Below are 12661 nucleotides of genomic sequence, written 5' to 3'. Positions count from 1 at the left end.
ATGGCTAACAGGAGGCATACCTAAAAGTAAACTTACAGTGAAACCCCACCTACAGCATATCTCTCTGATCTGATCTGTAGAATGAAATAAATTTTTAAACTCAATTCTAGCTTTTACTAGCTTCCAAATGGCAGAAATTACCTGTTCCTCATAATTAATGCAGCCCTTATGCAGAACAGCATTTCTCAGCTTCCAAATATGGTAAGCAGTAGCACCAAGTCCAAGCTTAAAAGTCAGAACTTTTTTTAATTCTTCCTCTTCCAATTGTCTCCAGCCCACCCAACTATCTTTTGCCAATTTATCTCTGGGTTATCTTGTAAACTGAAACCCATGATCATTCTCCGAATTCTTTTTGAAGCAGGGCACTCAAAGAATCATCTGAAAGCATGTCCTTCATTGCAAGCCAACAGATGAAAGCATGCATAGTAATTAATTGGGGAAACCAAATCAATTTCTACCAGGGATAAAATTTAGCTACAAAATTAATTATAGCCTCAAACTACAAATTTACTTAATATCTTTTTATTAGAGGTGAATTTTGACAAATTCACCATTAGATTACATCTTTTTTTTTTTTTTATCCTTTATGTTTACAAAATTTCAATAAAATTAAAAATCAATAGTTATGTCATCAATAATTTTTTTAAATCGCAAGTTTCTGTAATTTAAAATTATGCAAAAAATATATATTTATAGATCATATAGTAAATAATATCTAATTAGCACAAAATTTAACATGTGTATTAAGAGCGTAAAGAATATGCAATATAATGGTTGGATTTTCAAAATATGTTTTAATATTTATTTTATTGGGTTAGTTTGTAGCCTTAAGCTACAACCAATTTTGTAGTTAAACTCTGTCTTTCCCAATTCACCACAGAGAAGAGGAGACCTACAACTGAAGTGTTCCCAAGCTGAAGCACATGTAAAACAACCTGATTTTGTATGAACCTGTCACCAATCCAATTCACCAATAACAACCTTTGGCAGCATGATCTGCGTATTTAAAAGATCTTCAGATCTAGCAGGCAACCATGACCATGTTTGATAACTAATAATAGCCGACAGTTTGGCAGTAGCAGAACTAGCAGCATCGTACACTGCTCCATGTCCATACTTGGAGTACAAATGGTCATCCAGATGCCAGTTGTCATACCATGAAAAGATAATAGAACCATCACCAACCTGGAGTTTGATAATTAATCTCACTATCTATCTAATTTTTAGGATTTTTCTCCAAACCCAAGAGCATTGTTGAGGAACCTTTACTTTCTATCAGACAGAATACACTTTGGAAATCCATCACCTTTGGTTTACAAATTCTCTTGCACTCGTGAAGTTCGTTTCTGCATGACTAATGATAGAATTGCAGCTGCTTAGAGTTTGTGAAACGCTCACTTCAAATTAGGGAAGGAAAGAATGTTCTCAAAAAGTCTCAATAGTCATTAATGGTTATTCCAAAGACATCCAGATTATATTTTTGGGAAAAAAGATATCTAGATTTTCTAAAAAGGTTTGAAAAACATATGCAAATAGAGGAGTGATACAGACTACTCTTCAAACCTCAAACCAGAATCCCTAAAAATTATGCTAACAATGTTACAAGAAAAAATCATGTACCAACAAGTTCAACAAATAACTTCTTACAATCTTTCCATTTCAGAAGGAAAAAGTATTGATAACGGAGATTTTTTTTTTTTTTTGGGGGTGGGGGGGTTGTGGTAGGACACACAGAGAGGGAGATTGTGTTTTAGAAATCTTTTGTACCATAAATAAGTTTCATAGTTGAAATAAAAAGAAGTTTTTGACAAAATAAATTTTCATTTAACTGATGAACCTGATGGTACAATATACTATGCCATCTGAGGTCCTTCAAGTCTGGCACACAATGAGATTTGTTCTCCCAAGCCATCTTAAATAGTCAAAACCTGTAAATACAAGATCCATTAGTTACCATGGGAATATTGAAATAGAAATGAAAACCTCACATAACCTTATGCCAATTCATTTCAAGGCCTAACGAAAAGAAAAATTATAGCAAAACATTTAAAAAGTCTTATGGTGGTTCATGTTACAGCTTAACAGATGATGCTGGTGGTTGATGGAGTCAACACAAATGCAGTAGTTGCTGTTGAAGGTGGAAGCTTAAAGTATACAAATACACAAACATTTGTGTCTCTTTGGATCAATTCAATCTGAGCCAGATCATTTTTGGGTAAGTAATCTGAGCGAAATCTTACTTAAATAAGGAGATAGAAAAATGTTTTCTCCCACTTGGAAAATGAATTTGTCTATGACATAACCTGTCTGACTCACAGTAAATAAAATAACTGTTGGTGTATGGTATGTTAGATATATGTCATTGGTCCATGTTCTAAAAGTGGGGAAAATTACATCATACCACCCTAAACTATGCCTTAGATTACACTTTGCACTCTAAACTATTTGAATGCACAGTTTACACCCTAAACTATGACCCTTGTTACATCCCTAGAGTTAGTTTTACTGTTAAGTTGGACTGAAATATGAAGCACATGACTTGCATATTTATATTGCTTAAGTGTCACAAAATTAAAAGACCAAAAACCCACTCTTCCCAATCAATTAAAAAAAAATTAAAAAACACTGTTCTTTCCTCCATTCAGCCCCCCTCCCCAAATCAAAATCCCTGCAACCCTAAAATCCCAAATCAAAATAATCTATAGCACCACCACTGCTCTACCACCACAGCACTACTGCTCCACCACCTAGATTTTTTTTTCTATTCATATTTTTATAATTGGTAACATGGTCTCTTTGGTGTGCTTCAAGGATGGGAGGCGTGCAGATATGGATGACAATTGACATCCTTCCTGATACCTAGGGAAGGACTTTGCTTAGCTGTACATGAAAATAGTTTCAATTGCTCTACTCCGCTTCTTCCAATTTAAACCATCTGATGATACAATATAGGACAATGTTCACTCTTCAGATTGATGGAGGCCTCCATGTTTGTGCAATTTCTAGGACAAAGTCATAAACTCCGATCTGTGAAGTAAAATAAGTAAATAACGTTCACTTTCATGAACACAATTTGCAATTGGTGCTCTTGTAGTGTGTAACAAGGGCACTTGAATTCAATTTTTAGGGTATTAATAAATGGATTACGTACAATGCTTTTCAACTGAATTTCTCTATCATCATTTGATGTGATACCAGGAATTACAGTGGTGGTGCCAAAGATGATTTTCATTTGGGAACTTTAGGATTGCAAGGATTATGATTTGTGGGAATAGGCTGATACGCATGTGAGAGAGATCTGGAAAAAAAAAAAAGTTTTTAAATGATTGGGAAGAGGGGGGGTTTTGGACTTCTAAGTTTGTGTCACTTAAGCAATACACGTGCAAGTCACATGCTTCATATTTCCATCCAACTTAACCGTGAAACTAATGTCGGGGTGCAAAGTGTAACAAGGATCATAGTTTAGGGTACAAATTGTGCATTCGAATAGTTTAGGGCGGTAAAGTGTAATTTAACCTCTAAAAGTGTAAAACCCTCTAGGAGTTATGGTTCTCATACATTGTATTAGGTACTTGATTCTATTCTTGCAGACCCCAAGTTCTAATAGAAGAAAGCCAACAATAAATATCAAGTATGACACGCTAATACCTACCCCCACCTGCAAACCTGACCAACTAGCTTGAATGGAATGCATACTAGCCATGGAGAACAGAAGAGTTAACTGAAACAGGGAAGTCTCAAAGACTTGAAAGTTAAAACAGAGACATTAAAAAAAACAGGCTCTTGTTTCAGTTCCTTTAATTTGAGTAGGTCATTTTCTGTGTCAATAAAACAAAAGAACAAGTAGGTAGTTGGCCAGGATTTTCATAATTTGCAAAATCCATTAACTATCAGAATTTGGAGAATGATATACTCTGTTTCCACAAAACTCAAGCTGGTTGGCAAGTTCTACTATGTTCTCACATAGTAACTACCATGGTAGAATCTATCAGCATAATACTTGATTCCACAATATCATTAGCCCTATCCTGAAAGGTTAGGATAGTTAAGCCTATGTATCTTTCCAAGCCCTTAAATCACTGGGTAAAATCTATCCAATCAAGATTTGTCTACCAGTACACAACAAAATTTCCTTAGGATAACTCATACAATCACTGTAAACTAACATATAGCCACACAATAAGTAATACATAGTACTTTTTACAAGTACAATTCCAGAATGTATGTTTCTTGTTTAGCATCAAATACTATTTGAAATTCCAAGGCAGCATAGCTAAGTCATTTTTTTACTTCATATATTATAATATTTTCATACTAATATGCAAATAAAGAAATAAATAATTATTGATCTTAATTCTTCTGGCAGCATTAGAAAGACAAAGACCATACCTTGAAATCTTCTAGATTTAGCTGCTTTCCTGAATGAGACCAATCATGTTAGAAGGCTCCTTTTTCTCTCTCCAGGTTGCATGTACTTCATCAGTCCGGAACCGCTGGGTGAAGGTTGATTCCTCCATTGGAGTTACCGTACCATGAGCATAAGCAAGAAGACCAGTATATGCAATCATTGCTCCATTATCAACGCAATACCTGTCATCAGTAGCAAACAACCTTCCACCACGCTCTGAGCACATTGTTCTCATCATCTCCTGCAAGCGCTCATTGCAACCAACACCACCAACAATAAGAACATCTTTCGTGTCACAGTGTGCCATTGCCCGTTCTGTAATCTCCACAAGCATTGCAAATACAGTTTCCTGCAACATATTAATATATTATATGTTATATCAGCATTAATATACCTTTTTTTTTGGGAATGTATAAGTAAAATACAAGAGAGAAGTACATGGGAATTTTTAGAAAAGTCCCTACCACAGAGGGTGAGTTAGCTCTTGAGAGGAAGAGAATGAAGACAGAATTGACATACATGATGATACAACACCTAACAATTGGTATATGAAGAATGGTAAAGTTCAAATACAAATAATTTACCATGACAGTTTACCTGCAAGGAGTAACACAAGTCTGCAGGGGTGCACTCATTATTTTTTAGCTTCTCCACAGCAGTGGCTTCAATATAGCTCAATATTCCACTGAAAGATACATCCATCCCTTTGACAACATAGGGAAGGTCAATGAACTGTTCCCCTTTCTTTGCAAGCTGGTAAAGAAAAAAATAATAATTTCAGGCATTTCAAGAAAGAAGTATCTCCATGACACTATTCAAGCATTTCGAATGAATCAGAAACCAAAGCCAAAGCCAAAGCCCAGCTGCAATATAACCTTTTGTAAACTTTAAACCTAAGCCAAAGCCACCCCAAGCTATAAAGAACCCACTGTCAAGAGTTTCCTGCAACTTGCTTTCAAAAAGAAACCCACTTTCCTGTAAGTTTTAAACCATCAGGGATCATTATTTTCTAGCCTGATTTCAAACACAAATCCACTTCTTTTCCTACACTATCTTTTAGAACTTTAAAACTTTGTTTTCCAATTTTTTCCCCAATTTCTAGGAAAGTTCAATTTTGCTGCTACCTTACGTCCATTTAGCTGCATATCTGAGAAGCAATTATTTACACTGTATCACTTGATCACCTAAACCACCAAACTTTGCCCCAATGAAAGATCAAAGAACATCACCGCCAAGTAAAATTCCTCTCCTCAATGCCTCCATATACTTGGGGGCACCAGTTGATAACCCAGACAAACAAAACCAAAATAACCCACAAAATTAACAGCTCCTATCCAAATAGAATCAGAAAAAGAAAATCCCAAGTGCATTTTCAAAAAACAAATTGTAACTGCCAGACAAAAACTTACCTCGTAACCCAATATAAATGAATAAGGCCCAAGCATAACCATCCACCACTATCCAACAAACTCTTCCTGCACTAACCCAATACCTATTCAGACTAACAACCACTTCTATACACTAACCAACCTACGGAAAATCATACTTCACTCCCACATCATCTTCAAATTCAAAAGATATCACTCTCATTGGGTCTTGCTTGCATACACATCGGGAAGCTGTTAGCAATGAAGTATCATTGCATTGAGTAAAAGAGATCAGAATTTTATCGCAAGAGTCTCCTAATGATTCCATGGAAGTCAAATGCAAGCTAGGCGTTTTCCTAGGCGCCCGGGTGAGTGCCTCAAAGGCTCTAAGGCGAGGTGCCATTACTGAGGCACTCGCCTTTATAGCCTAGGCAAGAAAGGCAAGCGCATTAAATCATGAAAAGGGCACTAAGGCTAGAGCCACAGCTTTTATTTATATAATTTAATTTAACTTTTCTTTTTACTTAAGAAGCTTGATGTAAATCCTTTTGTTAAATTATTAATTTACAGAAGCTTGTGCCTCTTTTGGGATGTGAGATTCTTTAGGGGTGTGCATGCTCGGGAACTAGAGGCTATATTAGACTTCATGGAAACCATATATGGTTCTCCTATAAGGGGGCTTGGTGAGGATAAAATGTGTTGGATACCTAGCAAAGATAAGGGATTCATGGTTAGTGATTATTATAGAATTCTAGTTGGCAACACTATCTATGGTTTTCCTTGGAAAAGTATTTGGAAGCAGAAGATTCCCTCTAGAGTAGCTTTCTTTGTTTGGACTGTTGCCTTAGGAAAATGCTTGACAATTGATAATTTACGAAAAAGGAAGGTGTGAATTTTGGATTGGTGCTACATGTGCAAAGGAAATGGTGAATCGGTTGACCATCTATTCCTTCATTGTCCTATTGCTATGGATCTTTGGTCTATGGTTTTGGGTCTATTTGGAGTGACTTGGGTTATGCCGCACACTATTTTGGGGCTATTACGGTATTGGCAAGGCAGTTTTGGTCGTCATCGAAATAGTTATATTTGGTCCATCATTCCACATTGCTTAATGTGGTGTCTTTGGAGGGAGAGAAATAGTAGATGTTTTGAAGATATTGAGAGATCTATTCCGGACCTCAAGCTATTCTTTTTTAGAACTTTGCAGGATTTGTTGTTTGCTTTGCAAAAACAATCATTCCCTTCTTTTATTGATTTCCTAGACTCTTGCAATTTTTGTATTTGATTTCTTGACCCCTTGTACACTCCTTGTGTACTAGGGTGTTCCTTTTTTTATATCAATAAAGCTTATTACTTATCAAAAAAAAAAATTTAAAGAAGCTTGTTGTAAAAACTTTTTGTTAGACTAACTAATTTATAAAAAACTTGTTGTATAACTTATTTATAGAATAATTAATAGAGCATAAACTGAGGTAAGGCTATTTTGAAATCAATTAATAGACTTAATTTCTTCATGTAACGCATTTCAAAAACAGTTGATCATAATAATTTAATACATTAGACACACATGATTTAAGTTCTATATGTATAATAACTATATTTAGAATTTGCCGCCCCACTCTAATTGGGTTAGCTCCTTTTTTTCGCCTCACGCCTCGGATCATACAAGTCCTTGGCGTCTTAAGGTCGCCTTTAGCCTTTGACTACCTTGAATGATTCACAAGTAAACTTCTCAATACAGAGCAAAACACAGGACAAATTCTCATAAGTGCAATGCAGATATAGCTACACCAATTGGTTAAAACAGAAGTAATTTAACCAGTTCGATAATGCATAACTACACAGTGTGCTGGTAATCAATTGGAAACCCCAGAGAGCAAATATGTAATGGCTATTATGGAATGAAGGAACTAATAGTAGATCTTCAAAGAAAAAAGAAAAGAACCCCAATAGATTGTCAATAGAAATACAGGATATCATGAATCATCATAGTTTTCACTCCTCTCCTTTGAAAATAATTTGCACAAAGTCTGAGGGCTTTCTAAAGCAAATAAAGATATAAATACATGTCTACACACATTTTCTTTTTTTTATTAGTAAGTTACATATGCACCGTGGGTCTTGAATTCATGACCTCACCCTCCACCTTACTCTTACAAGGGAAGGAGGTGTCATTTGAACCATGGCTCATTGACCACATTCAACAAACATGCATGTATTAACATTACTAGTTCTCATGGAGAAAAGGATTTTTTTTTTCCTTAGTAATATTCAACAAATAAAGCACTTATCAAAATATTCAATATATAAACCAACAGAAGCAACTATCAGAAAAACAAAAGCAACACAAAAAAGCCCCGGATGCTGAAGCATTGAAAATATACTTATGCATAATGTCTGCTATATAAAGTATAAAAAATAAAAATAAAAAAATCCACCCATGTTCACATACATACCTGCTCAATGTTATATCCAGGGCTTGGATCATTGGAGAGTGTTAACACCCTAGCAAATCGATCCAAGCAATTTCCTACAGCTATATCAATGGTTTCCCCAAAGATCCTGTAACGCCCTTCACTATATGCTATTACCTGTGTATTCCCACCACTAACATACAATACAACAGGATCATCTGCCCCAGTCACAATCCTCCCCATCTCAATATGTGCCACACAGTGATTAACTGCAACAATGGGCTTCTTCCACAGCTGTGAGAGAATCCGTACAACAATAGCAGAAACTTGTAGCGGTGCTCCCATGCCAGGACCCTTGGTGTAACAGAGGCAATCTATTTCATCTGGGGTTATTTGGGCAGTCTTTAAAGCAGATTTGATTAATGGAAGAATGTGTTGGAGATGGTGCTGAGCAGTTTCCCGGGGAAGGAATCCTTGACCGGGAGGGGTAATGTAGGTGTGTCGTGGGTTTGATAGAATGGTGCCATCTAAAGTTACAACCCCAACACCAATTTTGTTGGCTGAACCCTCAAAGCCTAGTGCTATCATCTTCTTCATCTTTAAAATAATACCAAGAAGACCCTGTAATTCAGGTTCATAACAAAAATTTAAATATCTTCCACTAACAAAAGTCTGTCAGAAAAAAAACGGATAAAATTACACATGGACAAGGAATGATGATAAAAACAAAGAACTCTCATAAACAATAACACTGAATAAAACTATACACAAATCTTTGAAACATTATACATAGCAAGTCTAGCTACAATTCAATTTTAAAAACTGTTTTGAGTTTGGGGAAATCAATAGACAAGACGGAGCCTAACAAATCCAAAATAATATTATAATCATATTAAGTTAGAAGATTAAGCTCACATTTACATCTAGTACTTTTCCATCAACAGTCTAACCATTAACCGCACTACACCCAAAAAATGACTCTGATTGGCTTCAATTATTTCAATGTAAAACGTAACACATTTCCTGTTTCAGTTTCTCAACCTGTGATTCAGACACATTGCTAAAAAACTGTGTAACCATCCTTGGAGAAATCTTTGCCATGAGAAATTGAGCCAAGCCATGCATTTCTTGAGCCCAACATCTAGCAACTAACAAACCTATTCAGATGCTACAGACCTAAGACTAATCATAAAAGCTCCTTTCATATCTGAAAATGTCTCCTGCCCATATTACAATCCACGATTTTTATTTTTGGGTTCAAAAGAATTTAATGAGGAACTAGTTTCTTTCACTGGCACTTTTCAAGAAATAGATATCAATGTTCCAAAAAAAAAAACTCACCCAACATCAAATGAAATTCTTTTTTTTTCCCCTTTAATATGTAACATCAAATCAAAATTCATATCGCTAAATCACAGTTTATCATTAAAGCCCTGAACCTATATCGATACATCTAATTATTGAGTTATCTAAAATAATTGCAGCTGGGTTTGGTATCATTTAAAAAGATATTTTTACTTTAGTTTTTTGAAAATAGTTTGAACCCACATAAACAAAAGTGTTTTTAGAAACTACAAGGCCACAACTGCTAGTTTTAACCAATTCCAATTACAAAAAACAGTACTTGAGAGACACAAAGCACACAAACGTGGATGATTATCTTGTGAATTAAACAAAGTATACCTGCTCAAACAAAATAAAATAACGAGTACCACCCAAAATAGAAAACGCACAAAGTTAGAGATTTGAACCGGCAAGGAACAACATAATTGAAAACTAGAACATGGGTTTTCTTTCTTGCTCCTAAAAAATCTCAACAATCATGCACATACTACAATAGCTTCTGTAACAGATTTTATCCTCAAGTATCGAATCATTACATACATACATACATATATATATATATAGAGAGAGAGAGAGAGAGAGAGAGAGAGAGAGACCTGAGGCGACTGTGAGGAGCAGAAATCAGAAGCAGAGAGAGAGAGAGAGAGAGAGAGAGAGACCTGAGGCGACTGTGAGGAGCAGAAATCAGAAGCAGAGGTTTAGGGGTTTTGTTTTTGAGACTTGTGGTTACAGTTGAGGGCACAACTTAGGTACAGTAACTCTATCGTTAAAAGCCACAAACGGCTTAAACATTATCGTTAACTCTATTTGTGTGTAAAAAAAAAAAAAAAAAAAAAAACCCAGCCACCAGAACTCCTGTGCAGCATCTCCAACAACAACCCACTCCTCCTCGTCACTCACAATCTGCTCTGCCACATCGCCGATGACTACTCCCTCTCACCCAAAATGTCTACTTTTGGTCTTAGATTGTAGGCAAAACCCAAAAACATATCATCCCTTAGAACCAAAATTTCCAAACACAAGACCAAAACCCCAATAAAATTCAATTCATAAAAGGTAAAACCTTAAAAAAAAAAAAAAAAAAGATCCACCCAAGAAAACCAAAATTTTACTGAGAAAATCTCTTTGATCTTGCCAGAAAAGTTTCCAATCATTCATTGGTCAACAAAAGAAAAAGACAAGATTCGCCGCTGGATTCATCGGCTTCGTCACCGAACTCCGCCGTGTGTCTTCTTTGCCGCCGCAAACTTCTTCAAATCTGGGAGTATTTAATGTGTAGGGAAGGACACATGAAGAGATTGCATGTGTTTGGACAGTGACAGAGGCGGTGGAGGCAGTGGGCCTGTGACAGAGAGTACTGGAGTGGTTAGGCTTTTGACGCCGTTAGTGATTTTTTTTTTTTTTTATTTAACAGATGACTGAAATTTAAATGGGAAATTGAGGAACTGTACCTACAATACTTAAGTTTTGCCCAATTTTAAATTGCATCTTATTAAACTTTAACATTCATGTTTTTTTTCTGCTAATTACACTTCCTTCCCTTAATATTTAGAGAAATGATATTCTATCCCAAATTTAAAAAGAAAAAACACTCTTCTTATTTGAATTTTGAAGAAATTAACACTCATCCACTTTTGTTTATATTAAAAAATATTCTAAATTTTTATAAGACTTTCTTTACAAAAGTTTAAGCATGGTTAGTAAAAAAATAACTAATAAATTTAGAATAAAAATATAAATTTATCAAACACCAAAACACTTGCAATGACAAATCTTTCCATAACCCATTGAAAAAATAAACAAAATTTATACTTAATATTTTAAAATACACTTTAATTAAAATTTATAAATATGAATTTTAATTATGAAATAAGAAAATTTTGGAAACCTACGTACCCTTAAGCTTGGCATGTTACTACACAAAATTTTTAATATTAATTTAACAAAGTTTGGTCAATCGAATATTAAGTAAAGGAAAGTTTTTTCAACTTCGAGTTTAGAGTGTAATATCATTTCCTCAAATCTCAAAGGAGTAGAGTATAATTACCCATTTTTCTATTGGAATTTAACATCCGTGTTAAGTTGCCCTTTTTTCTATTTGCCAATGGCCTTAGAAGGGAAAGGGTTGAGTATACAGTAACTATCTCAAAAAAAAAAGAAAAAAATATGTTAAGTTGCCCCTTTCATGTATTTTTGTCAATGAAATTACCATTGTACACATTTTACTATACTGAATTAAAATCAAGTGGGTATTGTAGTTTATGCAATAGCTCTCAATAGTTGAGATTGAGAGTTGAAAAAAATAATTTTCTATCTTAACCATTAAATAAATAAAGTGAGTAAAAGTTAAAAAGCAAAAATAGTAAAAAGAAATTTGTTAGTGGGGAGGGGATAATTGCACCCGATCCTAATCTAAGGTGATTTTATATATAGAAATGTTTAAGTTAAAAAACTCAAATGACTAAGAATAAACTTTGGGGATGAAAAGGAACAGTGCCTTGTTGTTTGTCCCTTAAAAACTTTACTGTTTGAGCACATCAAATCAACCTCTTTCCTTTACGTACTCCAGTTTCTTTCCTTGAACTTTAAGAATAATTGTGATTTGTTGCATGTTTTTTTTTATCGGATTAAGGTTTGAGTGTCAGTCTAGAAATCCTATGAATTAATAGAGTTTTGTGTTTGTAATATGGAGCGTGCTGGGTATAACTTGGAGTGAGTATGGAACATAAAATAAATTGTGGATTAGGTCGAGAGTGGTGTTGCTTACTTAAGGGTTCATTTGGTTGGGAGGATGGAAAAAGTAAGAGAATAGAAAAGTGGGACGATGGAAAAGTTTTTAGTTTTCCTCATTTGTGTTTGGTTGAGAGATGGAAAACTTTTTGGTTTGGTTGAAAATAAAGTTTGTATAAATTTACCATCATGTCCCTCTTAAATAAAACAAAAAGTAATACATTATACTTTTTTTTTAAATTGTATATAGACGAAAGTGGACATTTCAAAAACTAGCATAAGAAATCATCTAAAAGTGTTTTCTTAAAAAAATAATAAAAATAGAAATTAAGAAAAAAAAAGGAAGGAAAATCAGAAAAACCCACCACCTGACAAAACCAAAGAAAAAAAATCCCATA

The 12661-nt window shown here is 34.7% G+C and overlaps 1 protein-coding gene across 2 annotated transcripts; it reads right to left on the bottom strand.

The window, feature by feature from the left end:
• Nucleotides 1-1556: 1556 nt before the first annotated feature.
• Nucleotides 1557-10626, bottom strand: LOC142631204 (uncharacterized). Of its 2 annotated transcripts, none has more exons than XM_075805312.1 (5): nt 10130-10626; nt 8232-8810; nt 5006-5161; nt 4390-4757; nt 1557-1928 (listed from the first exon to the last, which is right to left on the bottom strand). In XM_075805312.1, the coding sequence occupies exons 2-4, from the start codon at nt 8784-8786 to the stop codon at nt 4407-4409; spliced, it is 1062 nt and encodes a 353-aa protein (XP_075661427.1). In that variant the 5' UTR covers nt 8787-8810; nt 10130-10626; the 3' UTR covers nt 1557-1928; nt 4390-4406. The 2 variants fall into 2 exon arrangements, with proteins under 2 accessions (XP_075661427.1, XP_075661428.1); XM_075805313.1 differs by having other exon boundaries at nt 10193-10617.
• Nucleotides 10627-12661: the final 2035 nt, after the last annotated feature.

This window comes from Castanea sativa, chromosome 4, assembly GCF_040712315.1.
Source record: "Castanea sativa cultivar Marrone di Chiusa Pesio chromosome 4, ASM4071231v1".
NCBI classification, from domain to species: Eukaryota; Viridiplantae; Streptophyta; class Magnoliopsida; order Fagales; family Fagaceae; genus Castanea; species Castanea sativa.
Note: the sequence above shows the minus strand (reverse complement) of the source record. Positions and strands in the feature narration are given on the sequence as shown.

Excerpts from the sequence above, each read along its gene's own strand:
- LOC142631204 (XM_075805312.1), bottom strand. The coding sequence starts at position 8,786 with ATGAAGAAGATGATAGCACTAGGCTTTGAGGGTTCAGCCAACAAAATT. Across the intron at positions 5,162-8,231 it reads CTGGATATAACATTGAGCAG|CTTGCAAAGAAAGGGGAACA; the intron begins GTATGTATGTGA and ends TTTCTTTACCAG. Across the intron at positions 4,758-5,005 it reads ACTTGTGTTACTCCTTGCAG|GAAACTGTATTTGCAATGCT; the intron begins GTAAACTGTCAT and ends AATATGTTGCAG.